General features: G+C 46.5%; 2 protein-coding genes across 2 annotated transcripts in view; one reads left to right on the top strand and one right to left on the bottom strand.

Moving 5' to 3' along the window:
• Window positions 1-3,591: 3,591 nt before the first annotated feature.
• TAS2R38 (taste 2 receptor member 38) lies at window positions 3,592-5,040 on the bottom strand. Its single transcript, XM_037049288.1, is given in 4 exon segments — window positions 3,592-4,157; window positions 4,160-4,390; window positions 4,393-4,600; window positions 5,026-5,040. Coding segments are annotated over 4 exon segments (1,020 nt in total).
• A 9,600-nt stretch (window positions 5,041-14,640) lies between these two features.
• Window positions 14,641-26,684, top strand: part of MGAM (maltase-glucoamylase) — a 76,055-nt gene continuing 64,011 nt past the window's right edge. Inside the window, exons 1-2 of the mRNA XM_037049048.1 lie at window positions 14,641-14,759; window positions 25,379-25,505. Of these exons, the coding sequence (XP_036904943.1) occupies window positions 25,379-25,505 (127 nt within the window). The 5' untranslated portion in view covers window positions 14,641-14,759. The remainder of the gene's footprint in view (window positions 14,760-25,378; window positions 25,506-26,684) is intronic.

Raw genomic sequence — 26,684 nt, 5'->3', positions numbered from 1 at the left:
TGCGAACCAGATGATTGAGGTTCGATTCCCAGTCAGGGCACATGCTTGGGTTGCAGGCCAGTTCCCGGCAGGGGCCAGTTCCCTGCAGGGGATACACGAGAAGCAACCATACATTGATGTTTCCTTCTTCTCTCCTTCCCTTCCCCTCTAAAGATAAATAAATAAAATACTTAAACAAAAAGAAAATGAAAAGGCAGATCATAGTCTAGGTTGAAATATTCACAATACATAATCTGTCAGATAAAGGACTTATATCCAGAATAAATATACATACACACAAATGCTATGAATCAATAAATTCCTACAAATAAATAATAAAAGCCAACTCAATATTAAAAAGGGCAAACATCACATAGTTACTTTATAATAGAAGATATACAAATGACCAAGAAGCACATGAAAATGTGCTCCATATTATTAGGTATCAGGGAAACGCAAATTAAAACCACAATGAGATAGCATTCACCCCCACTAACATTCCCCCACGGGAATGGCCAAAATTTCAATACCGACGATACCAAATGTCGATAAAACTGTGGAACAACTCCCTCACCTTATTTAGGGGAGCATAAAATGACAGAATCACTTTGGGAAACTCTTCAGCAGTTATTTGTAAAGTTATACGTACATCGACTGGATGGCACAGTAATTCCACTCCAAGGTATTTACTAAGAGAAACCAAAACTGTAGCCACAAAAAGATGGATTGGGGGATGTTTATAAAAACTTCATTCATAATAGCCCCAAACTGTAAACAATACAAATATTCATTATCAATGAGTGTACAAATAAGCTGTGACTCACGTACTATTAAGGATGAATCTCAAAACACTGTGTGGAGTGAAAGCAGCAAAAATAAATTTACTATTTCACAGCGTACAAACACAGGTAAAACTATTCTATGGGAAGAAACCAGTGTAGTGGTTGCCCACAGTGGGCGAGTGGTACACACAGAAAGTGCTGATGGAAATTTTATGTCTTATTTGGGGTGTTGGTCACATGCCTGTATATATTCTCAAGCCTCACCAAGTTACACACTTAACCTTTGCGCATTTTGCTGTATGCAAATTTTACCTAAAAATAAAAAATGGCTATAAACAAATATTAAACTTTGGTTGGTTGTTTTGCATTTTGCAGTGTTGTGGGATAGCAGTTCTGAAACCAGTTTTTCTGTATTCTGGTCATAGGTAAATCAGCAAATATATTGAGCATAAATGGAAGATATTTCTCATGATTAGAGATTAGAACAAGAGATCTCAAGGCTAAAGCAAATCATATATAATTGGGTGAGAACTGGAAGTATCAGCATGGGATGAGAGAGAAGAGGAGAGAAAATGGAGCAACATGTAAATAATGGGTAAGTGTGGGCAAAAGCTATACAGGAATTCTTGCAAGTTTTCTATCAATTTGAAATTGCATTAAAATATAATGTTAAACATAAAGCCACAGAGAGCAGTAAAACGTAGAGACCTATCCAGAGATAACTTATGCAAAAAAGAGGAAAATACAATGAAAATGTCCTCTAACGTTTGTCTTTTATGATGATATTCCTCCAAGTCTTCAAGGGGGGGAATGGAATGATAGAGTCCCATCACCCAGGTCAGGACAAAGGGCGTCTAGGACGGAGAGTCTCAATATTGGCTGCACCCTGAAGTCACCTGGGGGAGTTTTAAAAATGATGCCTGGAGCCCACCTCCAGAGATTCCATTCCAGCGACCTAGCATGTCACCTGGGCACTGAGAGTTTTTAAAGCTTCCCAGGAGATTCTACTGTGCAGCTAAGAGTCGGGGCTGGAACCTTTTAAAGGAAACTGAGGCTGACTTTAGTGTCCGTCAAGGCAAGATGAAGTTGCAATCCATAGCCACTGGAGGTGACGAAAAGGAAAATCTGGGAAAACCAAGAGGAAGACTTGGATTTATCAAGGCCAGGCGTCTGAGAGAAGGAAGCATTTCTATGGCAGCACCCAGAGTGGGCAGAAGTAGGAGACACTGTGGGTGTCTTTACTCTGCCTTTGAAGTTCATCAAGATCTACAAGGATTGTCTGGAAAAAGTCCAGCCACTGTTAATATAATGAGAATAGTTTGCATGACACTGATGTAACCTGGCAACAAATAGAGTGGACTGGAATGCGCATGCGTGAACAGCGATGACTTCACTGTACTAGTCACTGGGGGCGGTAGACGCTGTTGAGTGAGCATGTGTACTGTGTGACAATCACATTCAAAATGAGTGAGTAGAGCAATGAATCTGCATCAGATTTTGTGTTAAGCTTGAACATTCCTCTGCAGAGACTCTTTGGATGATCCAGAAGGCCACAGCTACGGACAGCTGGTGATTGGCAGCTTCATCATGACAATGCATACCCTCATACATCATGTCTTCTGCAGAGGTTTTTTTTTTTGCAAAACATCAAATTACCCAAGAGACTGAGCCCCCCACTACAGCCCAGATTTGGTACCCTGTGACTTCTGGCTTTTTCCAAAACTAAAATCATCTTTGAAAGAGAAGAGATTTCAGATCATCTATGAGATTCAGAAAAATACAACGGGGTAGCTGATGGTGATTGGGAGAACTGTGTGAGTCCCAAGGTGCCTACTCTGAAGGGGATGGAGGCATCATTGTCCTATGTACAATGTTTCTTGTATCTTATATCTTCTTCAATAAATGCCTCTATTTTTCATATTACACAGCCGAATACTTTCTGGACAGGCCTTGAATGCCTGCTACAGCTTTTTCTTTACTGAGCTTTTTAGGATCTGATTTGAGGAAACCCTCTCCGGCTAGGTTCCTGTGCAGGCAGAAAGAGAATGTTGAATTGCCACAAACATCCCTTTTGGCTAGGCTGTTTTGGCAGGTTCCCCGGCTATCTTGATCCGTATTTGGTGCCAGGCAAAGTACTGTCTTCAAGGGCCAATCAAGCAGAGTCAGAAGGCATTTACAAGGCGCTAGCGTCCAGGGGGCCCCCTGAGGAAAGGCCCGCCTCCCTTGCCCTCTTGCCCACCACTGCACAGTGGGGTGAGTGTGCTTTTCCGAGTCAGTGTATTTGTAGACAAAATGCCCTCTATCCTCTGGTTCCTGCAGAAGTTTTCATGAAGGCACCTTTTAATGCCAACATCATTGTTCTCCCAAGTTTGCCTTTTATACCTCATAAAGCTGTGGAGCTTGAGGAGGACTATCTAATTGCCGTGGCGGCGCACACGTTCAAACGCTATGCTAGCACCTGTTCTAGGGAATAGGTTCAGCGGTCACTTGAAAAGCCAGCCACGTTATCTTGGGAACTCGACATTATTTCAGAAGGACCTGATTTCTCGTGGTTTGGCTCATGCCAAACACCGATATGCTATAGCACACAAGGCATTTATACTGAGTACCTCGCCTTTCTATTTTGTTCCTTTTATCAAAAGAAACCTCGGGAACTACTGTAATTCCACTTGTCTAGGCCATGTACAGGGCTTTATTATTTTATTCTTCTGTGGGCGAGTCCCTTGACGTAGAACGAAGAGATAGCTCCGTTGTTGTTTGCAGAAGAAACTGGAATGAGCTCCTGAGCAATCAGAGATGTGTTTGTGAAGACCCCACTTTGCGTCCACCCTCAGCAGAGGCCTGGTGTCCTGGGGTCTGCCTTGTGGTCTGCCCTTACCTTCCGGTGGCTCTGAACCCAGAGCAAGATGCTGTCCACAGCTCTCCTCAGCTTGGCATTGCCCGAGATCAGGATGGCCGCCATCACCCCGACACACACCATGACGCCTAGCTTGTTGTGCCACAGCACCAGCAGGGGCACCAAGAAGAGGGCCGCACAAAACGACACCACATAGACAACGAGAAAGGAGATGAGGGATCTGAGCGCTTTGATGTGGGCCACGAGGCTGGGGTCGCCATAGTCGCTGGTCTTGGCCCTCATGGTCTGCGTGTCGCGCCACAGGGACGCAATCAGCACCCCAGAAGAAACCAGAAAACACAAGACAGGCGGGATGGAGCCCAGGCTGCAGAAGAGGAAGGACTGGAAAAAACTGAGTTTTTCAATTTGCAAATTGTGTTCTGTATAGTTCTTCGTGGGTAGTGTATATGTGGCTGTGATGTGAGGTCTGCTAAGAAAGTCCCAAGAAGAGATGGCGGTGCAGGCACAGGTGAAAAGGACCGTAGCCAGGAGCATCCGGAGATCCTTCTGGAGATCCAGCTGGCCAGGCAGAGCAGGAAGCCGAGAGAGAAACGGACGATCTTAGAGCAGTAGAGGAGACTGAGGCCGATGGCGAGCCAGAGGCCCGCTGGGTTTGCGATCATCCAGAGCATGACGATGGCTTGGTAGCGGCTGCTCAGTGGGTCCTTCATCTGCTGGAACAGGGTCAGCTGGAGGGCCTCCAGAAACAGCAGCCCCTGCAGAAAAAGCCGGTGAGGCTGAGAACCAGCAGGACAAGGTCACAGTCCCTCAGGGGCTGCCTCCTCACCACATCCCGAAAATTCACCAGGAAAATGAAGGCGCTCATCAGAATCCCTGCTGCAACCTCCAGGACCGAAAGGAAGAGAAATACACTCTTGACTGCACAGGACACAGTTATGACGGGAGCCAGAGTCCACGTGATGCCGCTTCTTCCCTGGCCACCCTGAGACTCACGCAAGCCGCACAGGAGAGAGGATTAAGTGTCTATTCTCAGCCAGGACCTTTCCTTCACAAGGCATTTGGCTCTTGCCCAGGATCTACGCCAAAGTGAATTCATAGAAAGTTCTGACAGGAAACTTAGAGGGATGCTGTCGCTTTAGAATACTTCTTGGATACACTTGAAGGCTCACCGTGAGAGTACAGGAATGATGGCTGTAGCCCTTGGGTGATGCAGAAGCTTTTAAAAAAACCTAGGTCTTCCTGGGCAGTTGCCTGCCCAGGGGGCCACGGCACAGCATCGAGGCTGCAAACCAGGCAGCCTTTGTTACCCAAGCCCAGTTTTGCATGCCCGTCTGCACCTGCATAGGTGAAGAAGAGAGTAGGATTTGCTTATGAGCTGCAAGGCAACGGGCAGCAGGCAAAGCATACGTCTCGATGAACCATGGCTTGAAATGGTACCCCTTGCTATTTGCATGCCTCCCATTACCCCTGTGCATGGCTCTAATCATAGACATTGTTTCTTTCTTTTTTTTTTTAAAGATTTTATATATTTATCTTTAGGAGGTGAAGGGAAAGAGAGAGGGAGAGAAATATCAATGTATGGTTGCCTCTGCCAGGGACGCACAATGTATCGTGTGTCCCCTGCCAGGAACTGGCCTGCAACCCAAGCATGTGCCCTGACTGGGAATCGAAGTGCCATCCTCTGGTTCGCAGGCCCACGCTCAATCCACTGAGCCACACCAGCCAGGGCTTAGACATTGTTTCTAATGTGGACAAGTGCTTGGTTCCTCCCGAGGCACCAGTGTATGACTGGTGTGACTGCCTTTGTCAGAGATGTCGTATAGACATCATTATTTTGCCAGGCACATTATTCTGAGCGGATGAGGGAATTGTGGTGTGTATTAGGTTGACCAAAAAGTCTGCTCGGTTTTTTCCATAAAATAAAAGACACGTTTTTCAATTTCACCAATAACTTTATTGGCTTGGATATTTTGAGTATGTTGGCTGTCTCCCGCTATTGGCTTCTCATGGGGAGAGGCCAGGGTTGCTGCTGAACATCTTCCAATGCATAAGACAGCCCCACTGCAAAGGATCATTTGGTCAAACTGTCAACAGTACCAAGAAACTTCACAAACCCTTTTTGACATATTCGATCAGTCACAGCGCCTTCTCCATACACCACACAAATCTTTTTCTGTTGTGTTTTCTCTCTCTTTTTTAAAGATTTTATTTATTTATTTATCTTTAGAGGGGAAGGAGAGGGAGAGAAACATCAATGTATGGTTGCCTTTCGTGCATCCCCTGCTGGGAGTTGGCCTGCAGGGAACCAGCCTGCAACCCAGGCATGTGCCCTGACTGGGAATAGAACCGCGATCGTGTGGTTCGTAGGCCTGCACTCAATCCACTGAGCTACACCAGCCAGGGCTCTTTCTTGAAATACTAAAGTAAAATATGCTGAAAATGTTGCTTCTTTTCTTCTGTCTTCAATATTAAAATGGCTACCCCCAATTCAACAATGTAGATAAGTTTTTTAGATGAACGCTGATGTGACAACTGTCACAGTACAGTCAAAGTTTTTTCTAATGAAATTAAAGACAAGTGAGCACTACTACAGAAAAAAACTAAGTGAACTTTTTGGCCAACCCAATACAGACAGTGGAATATTATTCAGCCTCGAAAGAGGACGTTCTGCCATTTACAATAACGTGGGAGAAACTGGAGGACATTATGTAAGTGAAATAAGCCAGACACGGCAAGGAGAAATACCGCATCATCTCACTTATGTGTGGAATCTAAAAATGCGGAATTCGTAGACGCAGAGAATGAACGGTGGTCACCAGGGGTTGAGGAGGTGGGGGGTGGGGAAAATGGGGAGAGGTTGCTGAAGGAGTAAAAGGTTGTCATTATGTGGCGCAAATAAGTCCCAAAGATCTAACACACCATGGGATGTCTGTAGTTAACACTGAAACAGATATCGGAAGTTTGCTAAGGGAACAGATAACAGGGGCTCTTACCACACGCCCGCACACACTCGTGACTGAGGACACGGACATGTTAATTAGCTCGACTGCAGGAATCGTTTCAGTGTGTGCGTCAAAGCATCATGTTGCACATGCTAAATAGATACAGTCTTCATGAAGAAGAACTCAAAAGGTTATAATCTGTAACAAAACAAAAAGTATGTAACATCGAGGAATAAATCTCACATAACATATACGAGAACTTATTGACAAAGTGATCCAAGTTATTAGTATATATATATTGGAGAAGCCCAAATAAATATTCTGTTCCTGTGTGGAAAAAATAATAGATGTTAGTTATTATTAACGTTGTTGTAATGCATTTGTCCCTGATGGCCTGCATCCTGTCCTTTTCCCTGCACGTCCCTTTAAGCTGTTCCTGACGCCGAGAGTTACCCGGGCAGCCCCACTTGTTTCTATAGACTCTTTTGTCTTTGCTATGTTTTCTGTTAACGAACGCTCCTCGCTTTTGCTTGTAAGTCATGTGACTTATATTTCACTCATCCTATTTTGACCACCTCACCCTAGTCTTTTTTTTCTTTTAGAATGCCAAATGCCGAGACAGAGTTCTCTGCTTCTGACAGAAGGTTGGTCCCCACCCCGCCCTGCCCCTCTGGCCACGCCAGGGGGCAGTAGTGTGCCAGAGGTGTTCCGGAAAGGCTTTCCTAGAGTCCAGATGGAAATCACTTGCTCTATTGCACGAAGATCTGCAGAGATGTATAAACACAGAGTTACAGCCATTTTCACTGTTATGCCCTTTTGTATCTAGAATCAGTAACATCCTCCTGAGGACCAAATCCTGCCGCAGTCTTTCAATGATCAATAGCTATTTTAGAGACAAGTAGCAAAACCCCCATAGGTATCTGTCCTCCATTTAATTTATGTGCACACAGTGTTTGGGATTAATCTGTGTGGATGGTCTTTACCCTCTGGCCGTTTTTAGAAAACTGGTCGGCGCTCAGGAAGCTAAGAACGGCTAAATTAATCGCAGAGCTAAGAGCAGTGGCCAGAACAAAATCCTTACCAGATGTGATAAAACATTATAGTCCCTTGAATTTTGCAAATAAATAGATGTTACAAATTGCATAAAACACATGCGTTTGGACATTTGCTGCCATTTCTTTTTTGGATATTGGAATTGAATTCTCTGAAATGATCTTTCAAAATTGCTATTGGTTGGCCTGAGACAAAAATGTTGTTACCAGTCATATTAAGCCTTGTTCCTTTAGGATGCCTTACTTAAGTGTTTCCAATGACTCACTTAAGTAGAGCCAATGGCTATAATGAATTATGTTTATTAAGAGCAAAAATATATTTGAGAGGTTGTGATGGGCACTGAAGATGCCCTGGAGAACGAACGGTTATTAGGGGACCTGAGAGAGCACAGAAACAGGGTGCAAACTTCAGGGAAGGAGGCAGAGAGGAGCTGCCCATAGCTGCTACCTCACACCTCACAGAGTGGCCACCACCAAAAAGACCAAAGAAAACATGGGTTGGTGAGAGTGTGGAGAAAAGAGTCCCAGGAATTCCCCAATCCTGCTCTGCCCATCCCTCCTGTCACCCGGGACAAACAGCGGTGAAATGGAGTGTAGGGCCTGGTAAAAGCTACACCAGCCCCCAAACGAACGGGGTTGGAGGATGCAGTGGACCCAGGCGGAGTCCACACATCCGCCTCGCAGTTCTGTTTATGGCAGATGCCGATAATGCCACACCCAGTGTCCACTCTCCTCTTCACGCCCGAGAGGACTCCTGTGCTGTTCGGTATACCAGTCCTCCCAAAGGCATTTCTTCTCTTTCTTTCAGGTCAGAGTGGCCAACGAGATGCAAGAAGGTGTCGAGGGGGATTCCTTAGAAAGCCCTGGTTGCCTTTTCTTCTCTCTGTGCCCAAACTCAAGGGTTCTGTCGGTGCTTCACCCCTGAGGGAAGACGGAGAGCGTCTCCAAGCCCCACCTCGCCCTGCCAGTTTTGAGTGCTTGTGACCCACCACACCAGCAGTTCTGTGTTCCCGGCTCCTCCCTATGTGAGGAAGGTAATCTCTGTGCTCGGGCCACTGTTCCTGGAAGCTGAATGCAGTTGCTGACTGGTAACCACTGGGAAGCAGGGCCTGAGTGTATTTGCCCACCTGAGCATTGGGACGCCAGGGAGTGCCAAGGAGAGGAGGTCGGCCTGCCCTCTGTCTAGGCTGCATGTCATGAAGAGGCACTCGAGAGAAAGGGCCAGGAAGGAAACAAAAGGAATGTTACCTCTACTTCCTGTGTTTTAAGTCCTATTTTGTCCATCAGAACAGTCCCAAGGAGGTGGGGTGGGTGGTACTCACAGGTGGCGACGAGGTTGAAGATTGTCTCACACAGCTCGTCTTTCTGCCTTGCTGCTTTTCAGTCTTGCCTTCGCTACTCATTGATCCTGCTGATTTATCACTTACTAATTGATGCCCATGGGTCTTACATTCAGAAAGAGGATCCGAGTCATCCAGTGGCCATGCAGTGAGCTGCTTCACGGTCGCAAGCAGGCTGGTCGAAAGATTGGCTGTCTGCCCTGGGTGCCATCCTGGCCCGGTCAGCTTTGGTACTAGCATGAAGTCTTGGGATTAGGGACATCCGTAGTAAGGTCACTTTCCAGGTAGAGAGATTCCTTTAGAGGGAGCTCTGGACCCCTTCTTAAACTTCATTTTTTCCACTACCGTGAATTAAAGCAAAAGAAGGTTTTAAGGAAAAGCTGATAGAGCTGTAAGATATTGGATGATAACCAGTCCTGTTGTGTTTCTCTCTAACATAAGAAAGCAAGAGAACATTGTGCAGGTTGGGCACTCTGGGGGTTCTTTGTCAGAGCTAGGTGACAAAGTGCCGACATGTTGAGTGACAGAGCACAGAACAGAGGGTTGGTGGGGGCGAGGCTGAGCCACAGGAGAGGGCGGCCATGACAGAGTCTCCAGACGGCTGCAAGACACTGCCAGTGCCTTGAGGACATTTCCGACCACATTCCTTTCAATGTTTCCTCCCCTGGGAGGGTTCTGCGGAGAAGCAGGCTCACCAGGGGCTCACCACAGGGAGACTTTCTGTAAGAGTTAGTGTTTCATGTTGAAAAAAGCAGGCAAATTCACATGCTATGATACAATACAGCCACATTTCTTATCATTCACAGTATTGATTCAAATGACTTTCTTCTTTCCAATGATCTTCAGTGAAAACTGAACTCCCAAGAAGATGTGTCATGTACCTCTCAGTAGGTCACCATATACCCCTAAGTTACGTGTGTCCTGACCTAGAAAGTACAATTTGGGGGGGACTCCAAACAATTCAGAGAGACTTTGTGGGGATTTAAAGGTCCTACAATCGCAAGTGATTGTAGAGGCAGCAACACAGAGGTCATAGGAGGAGGATGCGTGCCACTTGCAGGTTCTGCTGCAGTAGTTAAATATTTTGGTGAAGGTATTTCTACTGGATGAAGGGAAGCGATGGGAGCCTATCAGAGCAGGGCTATCAGGGACTACTATTTGGTTGCTGGGCAGAGAAACCCATAGAGCCTGGCTGATAGAAAGGATGATGACAATAATGACAAGGATGATGACGGTGGTGGTGGTGGTGGTGGTGATGGTGATGGTTGGTAGTAGAAGTGGTGGTGGTAATAGCAGAGAAAGTATTTTGGTCAAGAAGCAGGAGGATTACATGAAATTCAATTGTACATCGGCCTTCACAAAAATAGGAAAAACACTGGCAGCTGGACTGTCTGCTTTCCCTTCTTTGGGTTCGAACGTTCCCTTATTTCTGCTACTTTCCACATGTCTATTCCATTCTCTTTTTGGAAAGCAAGTATTTTCAGTAAAACTCCTTAGTTTCTGCCTCTCCATATGTAGTGCCCAGCATAACATGAATCAGACACTTTTGTCTCAAATCCTTGTTTCTGGGAGGGAGAATCCAGCTGGACCAGGCTGGGTCAGCTGTCTGGTGCTGGTCCAGTCCCCCATGGCCATTGGGTTAGGCTTATGCCAGGCTCCCTCCCAGGAGTGGGCGTGGGGGAGGGGAGCCAGGCAGGAAGTGATGGGAATCTCCAGGACAAGATTTGGGCTTGGAGAGGAGTCGCCATCTGTGAGGGGGGTGACGGCAGAATTTGATAACTGATAGGGTCGCAGGGAGGGTCTCCGCTTTGAGAGACATGGTGGGGAGTGAACTTGGACATTTTTTAATGAACAAAGCAGTATGTAGCCTGAAAAGGCAGTTTTCGGGATTTATGGACTTCAGACTCAATGCACGTTGGATTACTGGCATAAAACTAAATTAATATCGGGCCCTGTCTGGTGTAGCTCAGTGGATTGAGCGCGGGCCTGTGAACCAGACGATCGCGGTTCCATTCCCAGTCAGGGCACATGCCTGGGTTGCAGGCCACTTTCCGGCAGGAGCCAGTTCCCTGCAGGGGATGAACGAGAAGCAACCATACATTGATGTTTCTTTCCTCTCTCCTTCCCTTCCCTTCTAAAAAGATAAATAAATAAAATATTAAAAAAAAACTAAATTGATATCACTTTGATTCTGCTGTTACTTGACTTACCTTTAGCAAGTCACTTTTCTTTGTTTCCATTTCCTTGTTCGTATGTCAGGATTGAAAATCCCTACCCTATCACACAGGGTTGTGCTTAAAGAGATACCGTAGATTAAAGTGTCCTCAAGCCTGCTAGGTGCTCCACACAGGGAGAGTTCAATTACTGATCTGTGGATGCCAAGTAATGCCTTATTGGTATAAACTCTCTCCTTGGACTCCCTCCTGTGGGTCCACGGGTCCCTAACTGTGCAGGTTAGAGGCAGAAAAGGATGGAAGGTGGGGTAAAACTGCCGAGTAACAGACATTTCACCAGAGAAGGAAATGTTGTAATGATCCGTACAAGTAGCTGCTACTCTCGTCTTCCTCTGGACATTTCTGGGCAGAGAAATGACTCCTCCCCCCAAACAACTCCATGGCCCCCTTTCCAGGTAGCCTCTGATGCGAAGGGCTTACACTTGGAACCAAAGAAGGAGAACCAACCTGGCTGCAGAAAAAGAGAAAGAGGTACGATTTATAGTTTGTAGGCTCAATGGAGACTGTTGGAGGTGATTGGCGACAGGAGGGGATGTAGATGGTGGTGTGTGCTGTGAGGGTGAGTAGCGTGATACAGGGTGTGTGTGAGTGAGTGAGTGAGTGTGTGTGAATGAGAGAGGGGGAGAGAGAGAGAGATGGAGAGAGGGAGAGAGAACTGCAGAACCACATAGAGGAAAGTGATGGGCTAGGCCTGGCTTTCTTTCGTTGGCCGTGGAATCTGTTTGGTGTAGGATGCTCCGAGGCCCTCTGCTGGTCTGATGTCAGTGGTCCATGGCTGGAAGAGACCACCTCCTCCAACCCCAGCTAAGTGAGGCTGTTTCTGGGAGTGGATGACCTGGAGAAAGAATTCTCAACAGCCGTTCAGCGAATGTCATTGCTGGCGGGATTTTCTTTGACTTTATTTTGAGACAAGACAAGCTGGGCAAGGACTGGAGAACTGACTGTGGCAGGCACATTACCATGTGTAATACACAGAGAAAGCCGCTGAGCTTCAGAAAATTTAAATGACTGCCCGAGGCCTGCAGCAAGTAAGTAGAGACTTTGATAAGCCAAGTGCAGGCTAGTTTGACTCTGAACCCCGTGCTCTTTCTGTGGTACCACACAGGAGATACCAAATCACCATCTGAAGCTTTAGCAGGGAAACAGTCTCTGAGAAATGATTGATCTTAAGTTCAATGTTATACCCAACTGTTTCAGATTAAAAATCAAGAGAAATCAGTTTCAGAGTGTCCTGGCTCGGGGTAACCGACCGTGGGACACACCGGGTCTCTGGGCTTCAGGGCTGCCTGGGGAAGCTTTCAGGGTAGCCGGCCTCCACACCTTTGTGCCACTACAGTGGACAGGCCGGCTGCACAGCTTCCAGAGTTCCCTGCTGACGTGTACTTGTTCTGCTTGGAGGGGTCAGGACTCACAGAGACAGATAATCTGGCCCCTTGGGTCCTCAGCAAAGAGCTCAGAAATCTCTTTCATGCTTACGGCTGTTCTGGGCATGTTCTTGGCTGTGATGGGCCCCTGTTGCTACAGAAGTCTTCTTGTTCACAGGCTGGAGTCTCCACGATGCAACTCTGTACTTTTCTCACAGCGTCCCTGACCTGCCCACAACTGCCATCCCCGTCCAGGGCTGTTTGCTGCGGTTCCTGCCCAGGCCCCGGGCTCCCTTGCCTCTCTGTGCTTTGCTTGTGCCGATCCCTCAGGCCACCGGGTCTCTCCGGCCCTCCTTCCTTTTGCATTCCCATCTGCCTGTGGCATTCTTCCCTGTCCCCCCACCCCCCGCCCCCCGACGGTGTGTGCTCTTTCCCCAGTGGCACTTGTCAGCGCTGTCTTTCTGCTGCATCACAGCCATTTGACTTCTTCCATTCCCGGCTGGGAGGCTCTCGAGCTAGTATTGCTCACATTTGAGTTCAAGTTCAGGCTTCCTTGCATAACCTCGGGAAAACTTCTCTTTGGGCCTGAGGTTTCTCCTCTGTAAAACTGGGATAACAACAGCCTCGGCCTCACAGTGTAGCTATGAGCAGGAAATGAAGCCATGGGTGCTACTCGCTGAATGCACAGGCCCTGTACGCATTCAGAAATGCTGCTGTTACTGCTCTTCAGAAAGTCCCTTGTTTATAGCGCACCTGTAATAAATACACGTTGAATTGACTTGTGTTGAGGAAGTGGGTGTTGTCGCATTTCAGGGCTCAGAGGCTGAGAGGCAGCCCAGGAGCTGATGCGCGATCCAGCCACGAGGTCACCAGGGTCTGAGTAAGGAATGGGAAGGGAGGTTCATCACCACGTTGCTCATTCTCACTGTTGCCTGGCTCCCCAAAGGCTCCCAAACAGACATGTTTTCCTGACACCCTCACGCCCAGGTGAGGCCATGTGGCTGGGACAGCGATGCACTGATGGGCCTCATTCTTTGGACAGGCCCGGATCATCTCTCGGGTTCAACCCAGGGGCTGCAGTCAGGCAGCGTCACTGGTATCAGCAGGTAGTACGAGGCCTTCCACAAAGTCCGCGCTTGGTGGTTTTCCTTGTTGAGACATCAAGGAGCGCCTGCTGCGTGGAGAATTCTTATTTAAGAGAGCAGGACATGTTGGTCTAGTTGAAGGTGGCTTGGGTTTGGGAGTCCGGGTTCTGGGTTCCAGTCACATCGGTGGCAGATGCATCATATTAGTTATTATCGCAACTGGCACTTACCGAGTAGTTATATGATACCAGGTCTTTTACTTATGCCGTTTTGTTTAATCCGTACAATGTGACTGGATAGGTAACCAGTTTTATCTTCACCGAAGTTCAGGAAATAGAAGCTCATTAGGTTTTGCATCCCCAGCCGGTTAGCAGGAGTCACCTTTGAATTCAGGTCTCCTGGCTTGAGATTGGCACCTGATAGAGGCTACACTCATGCAAACCTCACAGCACCTCCGGTGCCAACTTCCTTATCGGTAGGATGAGGGGCAGTGCTCGGCCATCCTTTCGTCCCCTACTGAATGGGCTTTGGGCTGAGTGGGCCTCTCCCCCAGACTCTGCCAGGCTGCCAAGAAGGCTGCATACGCAGCAAAGACTAAAGACACCTCTTCCAGAGGTAAAGGAAAAAAGACAGCTCCTTGAAAACACTTTGGAAACGATTTCCTTCAAACACAAATCAGCCGATTGTATGACTAAGTGTCAGTGGGTTCCTGGGAGGCTAGGGGTCCCTGAGAGAGAGGGGACTTTTCTGGGACACTGGGTCCATTGTTTTTTGCTCTTGATCATCTGTCTACACATCGAGGGGGGCTATGTTCTTTTACCAGGCACCCAGAGTGTCCTCCCTGCTGGATAAACATTCAGTGCCTGGGGAGGGTGGAGGGGGTTAGGGCGGCTGCAGTTCACTCCATGTCCTTAGGGATGTTCTCCTCTGGAAAGACTGTGATTACTAATTAACTAGTAAATCTGAGCCCAGGGATAAATGCTGGGTGGTCATTTGCATTTGAAATCCACTGAACGCAGTGACCAGTTACCGGACTGAGGTGGCTTTCTCTGGACCCTCTGCCTCTGCCTTTATTGCCAGGTGGTCCTTCAGACAGGGCGGGAGCGGCGGTGGGCAGCGGCGAGGTAGGTTTGCAGGCTCTGCTCACTGTGGCTGCAGACGTGTGTGTGCAAGTGTGCGTGGCCTTGTGTTGATCTCCTTGCTAATTTGTTAAACACAGACAAAAATAAGCACCCACAACAAGGCACAAACTGCACAGACACGTAACACTAGATTCAACTCACTTATCTCTTTTCTTGTAGAGGGTGTATTCTTCTGGCACAAGGCTGGATCTGCAAGCCCTGTTGTAGCTAAACCTGTGTTTGTGTGTGGAGTGATAACCTATTTAGTACTCAGGGAGAGGTAGCCGGTAGAGATTCTTTCTGATTGGGCAGATGAGGTCTGGGAGTTAGGTTAGAGAATCTGGGGACTTTCCTTCCCAAAGGATGTAGAACTGTGATTGAGGAGTGGTAATTAGTGGTAATTAGAATTCATCACCCTCAGAAATTGAGAAAACTGTGACAGCCTCTGTGAGTTTTGTGCCTTTATCGGTCAATCGAAGGATTGCTACAGGGAAGCCTACGGGTGTGCATGTGAAGTGTTTGGGATGCGCCGTGTGCAGTGGGGGCTGTGAGAGGTTTCGGGTGGACGGAAGGTATGAAGGGGAAGAGGCAGCGTGCGGACTGGCAGGCAGGTGTGAACATGGAACGGCTGCACTGAGGGAAGGAGTGGAAGGCCATGGGTTATTGCTGGTCCCTCTCTGATAAATACCTACAATTAGTCGTCAGAGTCTAGCTAGACACACATGTGGGCACTTCTAACTGGCCACTGAGGTGGGAAGGAAGAGTTACCCTTGGGGAAAGGAAGGGAGGCCAAGGTCAAGTCATGGGTCTCACTGGAATAGGCTGCCAGTGGTTCCTGACATAGGATCTGAGCTAAAGAGACCTCCTGGTGTCCTGTGTCAGGGAGTGTTCGGTGCTGGGGAAGGAGGGAGGGAGGTCTTGGGTTGCTGTGCTGGGGGGTCAGGGATCTAATGAAATGGAAGGACCTTCCATCCCATTCTCCGCAGTTAAGGCAGCTTGTCATTATTTCGCTCACACTTACACAGTATGCCTGAGATTTTTCATTGGCATTCTGTCACAAATGAGCTTCAATGGCCTGATGAAGGAACTCTACAAACTGCTCCACAAGCATGGGATACTAATGGACTTGGAAGAATAAAAATTTCATTTAAAATTGGTTCCACAGGGAACCACTGAATGGGATGAGGAGGATAAGCCCTGGTGCCCGGGTCACAGTGGGTTGCAGCTGTCTGCTAGAGGTGATGTACTTTGTGGTGCAGATGGAGATGCTGAGGCCCAGAGGGCTCAAGCAATTTCTCCAAGATCATGCAGCTGTGGAGGGTCCATGGAGCTGGCTTTCCGGTCTCTGCATTTTGGATGGGCCCAGACTTCTCCCTTCCGATTCTCTAAGCGGCTGGAGACAATGGACCAACCCAGTTGCTTTTGCTTGGGACTTTTGAGGACTGGCCATGGCTCACTGGGGCCCTCTTTGCAAGTCATTCTCATTCTCTGTAAAACTAACCCTCTCTGTTCCACTAGATCTCTTGCCTTGTGTTATCAAAGGATTTTTAGAGGGAGGGCTTAGCTCGCCACACGGGAACCAGACACCGCCACAATTCGGAAAAGAAGAGAGTCAATTCCCCAGTTCCTCTCAATGAAGTTAGGTGGCTATTTCCAGAAGTTGGGCCCCCCACCTGGTCTACTTTGCCTAAATAATTATAACAGAACCACCCTTGGTGGCTTCCTCTTTTAATCCAAGAGGAAAAAAATCACTGATGGAGTCTGTGCAAGGTTTATATGACCATCATTTGCAGCTTTTCAGTGATATTTTCCCTGACAACCTAATAAAAATTGCAGCCTTTGTCCACGCATTCCTCATCTCTCCCCCCGCCCACTTTGTTTTTCTCCGTAGCATTTATCACAGTCTAATTTATTGTATGTTTATTTGGCTTATTGTCTTTTGTGTACCCACAAGAATGCAAGGATTTTTATCTATTTTTTTATAACTGGCTCCTGGAAGAATGCTTGGCACTTTGTAGGAACTTAATAAATAATCGATAAGTGAGTAAATAAACTTCACGAGGTCCCTTATTCCTCCAAAGATGAAGCATTGATAACTCGATGAGAGTTGTGGTGAGTCAGCAACTTGCTCTTGGTCTTGCAGAGTTTAACACGGTGGCCTGCGGCTGTGAGGTCAAGTGCTCTGACCTCTGCAGAGGCTTACAGAGGCGCTCTGGGTCCCCCAGGCGAAATGTGGCAGAACTTTGGTTTCCTTTTCTTTCCATAAGCCTGCTAACACCTCGGTGGTCTTCGGAAGGACAAAGGCACCTTCCTGCCCTACCTCCTCTTAATTGCAACTGTAATCAGTTTTGAGTATATCGAATTTCTGCATTTGCATTGCATTGTGGGTTCAGATTGCCTGGTCTGAAGCCCGGCTCTGAGGTGTGGACCTGGCCAATCTGGCCTCTATTGGCTCAGCTAATTTACTTACACAGCAGAGATAACAGCAATCCTGGATTGTAGGGTGGTTGAGAGGATGACAGGAAGTCACTCATGTAAGTGCGCAGCATCCTGTCACACACCCTCTAAGTCCTTGGTTAAAGACCCAGGCATTATCTGATAAAATCACATTGCACCAAACACCTTGGCTGGTATACAGGGTGGGGCCTTACAGCATTGAGCATAGGATGATGGTGCAGAGCTCTGGCTTCGGGGTCACAGGGCAGGTGTTCCAGTTGTGGCCGTGTTCCTTATCAGCTGTGTGACATCCTACAGGGGTTTGACCTTGCTGAAGCTTAATCTCCTTGTTTGAATGTGGGGCTGGTGGCAGTTACTAGCTTGGGGTTGTTAGGATTGCCGGTGACAAATTCTGAAGTCTCCCAGCACATTCACTCAATCATCATTAGCTAATATTATCTTTGTCATTAAAATCACACAATTTGCCTTTGTCATCTGAAATAGAATATTCAAAGATTAATGACAGACTTCCAAGTAGTCATTTTTTAAAACATTTTTTCTTCTAAAAACAATTAAGGCTAGCTATTTAAATTACTCCCTGGTTTATTTGCATTTCACCATTTTTCTTGATTTTGATCTTTCCTAAATTGCATTCCTATAAATCGGGAAGGAAGGTCAATCAGAAGATGCTGAGAAGGGCTTTTTTCCCCTCTTACTGCTAAGAAAATATTTCTCCTCTATAGCTAGAAAATAATTATTATTGTACCATGGAGCAGGTAACCATTTTTGATTATATGATGCATGAGGACTGTTGATAAGAGGCAAACATATACTTTTTAAATGCAATTGATATATTATTCAAAACTCATATTTACCCCTGCATCTCAATTATTCACTGCTGAGAAACAAATTACCCCCAAATTTAACAGCTTGAAACAATAATCACTTATTATCTCCCTGTTTCTATGGCTTATGAGTGCCTGAGCAGTTTAGGTAGGTAGTTCTAGGTCAAGGTCTCTCAGGAGGTTGCAGCCAAGGTATTGCCTGGCAACAGTAATGGGAAGGCTTGACTGGACCTGGCAGGTCTGCTACTGAGATGCCTCCCTCACAGGGCTGCTGGCTAAGGCCTCAGTTCCTGGTGGCTGGGCCTTTCTATACACCTGCTTGAGTGTCACTAGGAAAAGAAACAAGGAAGTGATCTTGGGTAGCATCAGACTGCTCTTCACCTTATTGCTTCATTTAATCACACCAGGCATAGAAGGTTATTAGTCTTTATGGGATTTTGCATGGGAGATTGACATTACGGGATGTCTTTTGGGGATGTGAGGTATCGAGGGCAGGGCTGGTAAAGAAAGACTAGAGTTGGGGAATTTATTTTAGAAAAAGAGAGGCAATCCTTGTTGTTGAGGAAGGCACGGCCGCATTTCCTTTCCAGCAAGAGAGCATTACATTGACGAACAGCAATTTCTCATCCAGTGCATGGGAAACAAACCCTCTTGCCATTTAACTTTTGGGCAAAGGACCGAGGAAGGTGGAGAAGAAAGTGAAGATTGGGTGAGGACACACTGAGTGGGCATTGAGTGGGTGGCAAAGGAGGCCACAAGGAAATATCAAATGCTGAGGTTGAACTGTGATTCCCAGGCTGGGGAGTTTTGAATTGAGGCCCGAGGGACGAAGGAAGAAGATGGGCTTTCTGAGTGAGGGTCATGTGATTTGTAAGCCGCCTGGGAGAGGGTCAGTGGATGCATTGTGGGGGAAAGTGGACCCTGAATGGGCAGGACTGCTCCAGGCTCCTCCAGTTTCTTCTAAGCTTTTTGCACCTGCAGCCCAGATGATAAGGTGAGTCACCTGGCACGTGAGGCTGTAAAGCACTTAGCTGATAAGGAGCCTCTATCAGAACAGGCTCCTGCTGACAGCAGCCAGGAATACACACATGCCCTTCACAGGGCGCTGGGTGAGGGCCAGCACCACACCCATGGAAAGAGGGCTTTAACCCATTTCTTACCCTGTGCCCCCTGTCTTCTTGGTGGCAAATACTAACATAATGGTATGTGGTGCTTATTATTTAAAGTAGTTTCATTTGATTCTTACATTAAGGTGATGACAGGTAATATACCAGTAGGTGTTATTCATTCCATGTTCATGGATGAGAAAACTGTAACTCTAGAGCATTAAGGAAATTATTTAGGCAATTGCAGCAAGCCGTGGGAGGGCTGGGGGTCAAGCTCAAGGCTTCTCATGCTGTGTTAAGCATGTTCATTATTCTGAGAAGGAGAACGTGGGGATATGATGAAGGAAAATGGTAACAAAATGTTTAGCGCGGGAATCTTTTGTGGAATGGAGGAGGAAAGAAGCAGCTTGTGTGATTCATTCCAAAAATTATGTGTGAAATGCTGCTATGAATTCTTTATTTTTCAAATTTAATTATTGTTCAAGTACAGTTTTCTGTCTTTGACTCCCATCCCAGCCGCCCTCCCCTCAAGGTTATGAATTCTATACATCTCCTAGTTCAACCTCTTTAATTTGTAATTTTATTGATTTATTTTTAGTCAGAAGGGAAGAGAGAGAGAGAGAAAGAGTGGGGAGGGAAACATCAATGTGTGATTGCCTGTCATGTGCCTCCTACTCGGGACCGGGTCCACACCCCAGGCATGTGCTGTGACTGGGAATCGAACCGGCAACCCTTCGGTTCACAGGCAGGCACTCAATCCATGAGCCACACCAGCCAGGACAGCCTCTTTAATTTGAAAGCAAGGAAACTGAGCACCAGAAACCTTCAGTAAGTCTCTCGAGGTTATCCGGCCGGTTACTTTCAGACTGTGAAATGACGTTCAGATCTTCCGATTCTCCAGGCAGAGTGCTCTTTCTACCAAACATTGCTTTCATTGTGCAGGAGGCAATCATAGTACTGGATGCCATGCTCACGGAAGGCAGGTACCATCGTCTCGTCCCCTGAAATAGTTGCATGGTGCACCCTGTAGGAAGTGTGCGGGTATTTTGCAAGTGTTTAATTATCAGCCAATAAGTATGGATCATGCAGATACGACTACTAAGTACTTAGGAGGAAAATAAAGAGGAATAAGCAGGCACATAGTTTGGGAACTCACAGTTTGAGAGAGAGGAGGGCTGTTGTCACCCTGAGGAAGCAGCCATGCCATTGGAGGAAAAGCCTTAGGAAAACTTGTTCGCGAGAACAAGAAAAAAAAGCCTTAGAAAACTTGTTCGTGAGCTGGGAGCAGAGAGGGTGCATTGAAATACCGTGGATCCTTATATAGATAGACTTGGATCCCTCTGTAAAATGAACAACAGCCCTGTAACGTACACTATTTTCTAGATCCAAATGTTCTTTCTTCTTCTCGCTTGTACTCCCGCGGGTACTGGTGAGGCTTCTGGCCTAGCTCCCACCTCCTCCTCCCCTTACCTTTTGAGAAAGAGGAATGCGGCCCAGCAGTGCCTCTAGGGCACACCAGGTTTTGTGGGGGTGTTTCCACTCAGTCTTGCTCCCAAACCAGCAAACGCTCATCCAGCGTACAGGAGAGCAGGCATTCGGTGAGGCAATGTGGGGTTCTCCCCAACACTCCTCACATCATGAACACACCAGGCTGGCTGAGAGGGATCTGGATTTCCAGAGGAGGCAACTGGCAACAGAATAAGGCACCAGACTTTCTGTCTTGGCTCCATTGCCCAGCTGCCCGCAGAGCCAAGGAATCAGGAGTGCAGGCTCTCAGGCCAAGAGGGGCCACTCTAGGAGGTGGGGTGCTCTCATTTGCTCGCTGCTCTTTAGTGGCTTAAAAATCAGTAGGAAAGACGGATGCTCCTCAACCTTATACTTTATACATGTAGATGCAGATAGAGTGCTCAGGAGAAAGAGAAGGGGGAAGGCAGATTAGGTTAAGTCCTGGAGGTGATACAGTTTGAATGGAAGGAACAGGATCCTGATTGGTGAAGTTGGTGGGGCGGGGGAGGGGTGGGCTTTGATGCAGCTGGGAAAGGAAGTTGCCTTCGAAGCAGAGTTGGGGAGTGGATTTCAGCTCTGCTATCTCTCAGGCATTGGGGACAAGTTTTGTACTTCTGTTTCCTCTTGCAAAATAAAGGTGAAGAATGACTGAATTGCGGTTTTTTTTTTCTTTTAAAAATTTTTTAAAAGAATGGCTGAATTGCGTTTTTTTTCTTTTAAAAAATTTTAATTATTGTTCAAGTACAGTTTTCCGTCTTTTATTCCCATCCCAGCCCACCCCCCCAGTGCTCCCCACCTCCCTCCCATTTCCACCCCCCTTAGTTGTTGTCCTTGTGTCCTTTATACTAGTTCCTGTCAATCCTTCCCCTTTGTCTAAAGGTGACTAGTAATGTCTGGGAAATATCTGAGACACAGAGGCTGTCCCCCGCAAAAGTCTTAGTGTCTTTTTTATTAAGAGACTGTAGGTGACACTTCGGTATCACAAGCGACGAAGCCAGTGCAGGCTCATCAGGCCTCAAGACCAATGGCCCCATTCACGTAGATGGCTCTTCTACTTCTCTGTTCTCTCCCCCTTTTTTCCTTTATACTTTGACCTACATCTGATTCTACGGACAACTGAAGGGGACCCAAGAGGTTGGCTACATCAATGAAACTCATTTTAGAAATTATTCCGTCACCCCACCCACCTTTGCAATGGATTTGTTCCCTTCTTCTGTATAGGCTCTGGCATGTCACTAAGGGAAGTCTCTCCCTCCATTCCGATTTCTGTGTTGATTGTGACTTGCTGTCGGCTGCATTCTCTGCTGAGTGGCACATTTCCGCATTATACTCTGGCTCCACATAGTTTCTCGTGCTCCTGGAGAAGCGTTATGTTTGTGTCCAGAGATATGTATTCCCACACAAAACGTGAAAGACAGATGGGCCCTTACCTAACCTGAGGTCATCAGGAGAATCCCTGAGGTGGAAGTCAGGACTACTAATTGTCCCGCTGGCTGGTGGTCAGCTTTGGGCAGTGTCGTTAAAGCGCCCCCATCCTTGTATCTGCACGATGGAAAGATGAGCCTGACCGTTCTTACATCTCAGTGTTGTTGTGAAGATAGAATGTAGTCAGGGCATAGTATTGTTCTCCTAGTTAATGGGGGTCGTCCCGGGCTTCTTGGGTCTTAGCTAAGCCAGTGGTACCAGATGGCGAGGTTTCTCTTTCCAAGATGCTGTTGGGATTGGCATGAGTGACCAGGGAATGTGTTTTAGTTACTGTTAGTTGATACGGAGTGCTGACCTGCGAAGAACAAACTCTTTAAAGAATGACAGGAGTAGTAGGGTCAGCGGAAGGAAGGGGTAATGGCAATGACATCTGGGAAAACCATGGGAGGGACAGACGTGAGTGTTGAGGCTTTATGTCCCTTGCTACTGAGGCAGGCCGGTGCCTCAACTCAGCTGAGAGTCAGAGTCGTCCCTAACAGAAGACGAAGCCCCATGATGAAGGCGCTGAGGGGGATTTCTGGAGCGGACTGCATGTGAGGCACGTGTCTCATCTGAGGTGTGTGTGGTTGCTAACTCTGTTTCAGGAACAAAGCCTTAAATGTGGCCAGCGCCATCCTGGTCAGAGACTGTGGGAGTTTGCACAGAGGCCCGGGCGACGCTGACCCTCCAGTGGGCCTTGCTGTAACAGCTGCCAGTTCTTCCTCCCTTCGAGTCCTGAGTCTGTGTTGGTCACAACACTCAGAAATACTCAGGAATGGGGTCCTTTGTGTCATGATTTGAACATTTGCTATGTTTCTAGGCTCCATATCTGGACAGGTGATATCAGTGTCCATCTGTCCGAGCCGTCCATCTGATCTCCGGGAGCAGGCTTCTCGATAACTTCTCACACACAGAGAAGTTGAATGAGTGTGCGTGACTTTGCCGAATTCTTCCTCACTAGTAAGAAGATACTTCAAAGTCCAGTGTAGGGTGAATCTTTGAATACAAAGGTACTGTTTTTAGGTTTTGAGCTCCGTGGATCTTTATTTAAGACACATTTTTTGACTTAGATTTGGTCTAAAGTGAGCATCTTAAGCAGATGAGCTTTATGCATTTGATTTCAGTGTGCTGGGCTTCAGGAGCACCTGGGGTTCCTGAGGCATTGTGGGAGTCCCGGGGTCAGTTTGGCAGAAGCGCCGAATTGGGGAATCATGCGTGCTGCGTCAGGTTCCGTGAGGGACCTGCGGTTGGAGGTCCTGCATGTCCGATGTATCCAGAAGGAGGATCTTCAACTCCAAGGCGGCTCATAGTAGTTGGTTGACTTGTATCAAGTCCTTCATAGTCGGGTAGGCAATACCTTGAATCCAATCTGATGGAGGAGGTAAGGACAGACACAACCTGTGAGGACAAGAAGAGCAGGTTGGAAGAAGGTGACAGGAATAGGTTGCTGAAAGGTGTTGAAGCCTGAGGTTGTGGTAGGCATTCCATTCATAAGGTACCCACCTATTGGATGGGTACCTATGCCAAACAGACAGACATTGTAGCCAAAGAAAACCGTATTCACCTGGACAATCTGGGCTCTGGCCACAGACTGTGAGACTCTGAGCAAGGAAGGCGCTACACCCTGCATATCTCACCTTACTTATCTATGAAACAAAGGGATTGATGAATCCATTAGTTCTACTTCTATTTTTCAACGTGGTGGATACGATGTTTTAATATTTTTGCCTAATAAACATGTTTAGTACAACTTGTCAACCTATAACAGGTTCACTGTTTCTGAAACAGGGTTTCATATCAGAGTTATGTAAAGAGATTAAAAAACAATCAGATATGCAGGCCTAACCCCAGAGGTACGGAGTAAGTGGGCTGGTGCAGGGAGTGGGGGCTCAACATCTGATGGAAACTTCTTGGCAAAGTATCCAAACCCCGAGCTAAAATTCGTAACAAGTCTAACGTAGGTAAATGTGCATTGTTTTGTATGTTTTTGAAGTTGAAAATCCTTAAGGACTCCAGAGGTAAGCCACAGGTCAAGATGACCCGTAGGTACCTTCTGTTCTAGAAGTCTGTCTAGATTTCCTCCAAATTATGGTTTCTAAACCCTCGTCCCACTAAAAAAAGCAGCAGCTCCTTAGAGTTTTGTGGTTTGGAACTCGGGGTAGGAAATGTACTACGTGAGCCAAGGTTACTGGGTTATAGCAGAAGGCAAGGAAACTACCAAAGGCTAACAGGATCTGCCTTAAAGACACTCCTACTGGATAGAGATGAGACGTGAGCATTCATAATAGTAACATCAGAGAACTGATATGGATACAATGCGTTTAAGCCTGTGAGTTCATAAAAATCTCAGACAAATCATCTCACGGGTCTCCTTCAGGGGATGCTCAGGAGACAGCTCCTAATTTTGAAAAGCGGTCAATAAAGAGTCAAACATTTATCCCACCTACCCTATATGAACTGTACCTTTATGATCCAAATATAGGTGAGGGGAACTGTCTTTCTATAGGAATAGTTCTTCCAGTAAGTAAAAAATGATAGAATTACTGCACCACTATTTTGTAACTCCTAATCAAAGAATGGATCTCCGCAGTGCTCACCAATGGCTGTTACCGTAAAGAAGGAAGAATCTGCTAGATAATACGCCTCCTGCTGGAAGGTGCTATACCACCTATGTGCCATTCTTGGTTTTGGTCAAAACTCTAGATCTAATCATTGATTTATAGAGAAACATATTAGCACGCATTGGGATACAATTGATAAAACCCAAGTAGTGTGGAAATCTACAGACCAAACCCTACTGATTAAAAATTAATCATAATGTATGACTCTCACTTGCATACTTATGAGAGTAGAACAAACTGTAAAAAAAATTTATCAGACAATGGTGAAAATTTCGACATTGACTAGATATTTGATGATGAAGGAATTGTTTTTAAAATAACTTAGATGTGATGATATTTTACTCGTCTTCTGTGACATTTCTTATTTCATAAATATACTGCAACATTTTCAAATTAAAACATACAGAATGTGAGATCTGGTTAAAATAATGCGAGGTTAGAGAGAGAAGTAAGTGGGACTAAAGACAGGATTGGCTGTGAGTTAGTCATTCTTTATTCTAGATGACGGGTACATGGGATTTGTTATTCAGCTACTTAGGTATACATTTGAGCTTTTCCATTACAAACCTTACTAGCCGTATGTTAAATGAGTACAGGAAATTTAAAACGGTTTTCAAATCCAGCACCATTTTCTGCTTCCACAGATGGCAGGAAGGAAGTGGAAGAGCTTCACCACGCTGGAGCTCCTGCTCAGCGTCCTCCTGCTCGTCCTGTTCATCGTCATCATCCCTGTCTTCGTGCTTTCTGCCACAGAATGCTTGGGGACCAAAGGTACCTGGGCCTCTGGGGAATGCCCTCCACAGGCTCCTCCTATCAGAGCACAATCCTCACAGGTGGTGGGGGAGGGGCGCTCCGTGTTCTTTGCTGTGAGCGCGCCTGTGCATGTGTGTGTGTGTGTGTGTGTGTGTGTGTGTGTGTGCGGTTTGTAGGTGTTAGGGAGCATCGCACTGAACTGTGGCAGCTCAGTAGGGCATCACTGTTGGTTCTGACACTTTCACTTCCTACTTCGCACAGTGCAGGATTCCACGATAGACATGAGACATATTTGCCACATTTATTATTGACTTTTGTTAACGATAGTGATGAACAGTACCCTCATGTGGAAGGTGGTCAAATAAGCATATAATCCATTAAAGTATTTTAGGCCAAAGCTTGGTTTCTCAAAAAAAAAACACAACAATTATTCCTGGCTGGTGTAGCTTAGTGGGTTGAGTGTGGGTCTGTGAACCAAACGATTACAAGTTCAATTCCCAGCCAGGGCACATGCCTGGGTTGCAGGCCAAGTCCCCCATAGGGGTTATGTGAGAGGCAGCCACACATTGATGTCTCTCTCCCTCTCTCCTTCCCTCCCTCTCTCTCTAAAAATAAAGAACGAAAACAACAATTACCAGAGTTACTTCATTAAAAGTTTATTGTAAAGTCCATGTTTTTCTAACTGCTTCGCTGTACACCCGAAACCAATACAGAATAATACTGAGTGTGAACTATAATTAAAAAATTAGGAATTAAAAAGTTTATCGAACTGTTTGATTTTAAAAGAGAGGCTGGATTGTGCTGAGTCAGCCGGGATTTCTCACGTCCAGTCAGCGAGGGGTCGGTCTGTGGCTAGAGAAAACCTTCCTCGCGTTCCCAGTCCTGATAGTTTCCACCCTCATGGGAAGTTAGATTAAATAACCTCAAGTTTGTTCACTCCTTAAAACTCTCTGACTGGAACTTGGGCCCTTGTGCAGAAGCTGTACAAAAATGGAGTTCTTTTAATCCAACACTTTTGAATTGGAAAACCCTAGTGAAATGAAAATGAATTAAAAGCCTTGTTGTTCCAAATTAATGTCATTATTCGTTTGCCGCAGTGTCTCTGAGAAATCTCACTTCCTTGTATTAGAATGCATTAAATGTGCCTTTTTAACTTTTACTAATTTAAAAATGTGCACGAAAGCCCTTGGGCAGATT

This window comes from Sturnira hondurensis, unplaced genomic scaffold (assembly GCF_014824575.4).
Source record: "Sturnira hondurensis isolate 20B ecotype Veracruz unplaced genomic scaffold, ASM1482457v3 Scaffold0006437, whole genome shotgun sequence".
In the NCBI taxonomy this organism is placed as follows: Eukaryota; Metazoa; Chordata; class Mammalia; order Chiroptera; family Phyllostomidae; genus Sturnira; species Sturnira hondurensis.
This window is presented reverse-complemented; position numbering and strand designations above follow the sequence as displayed.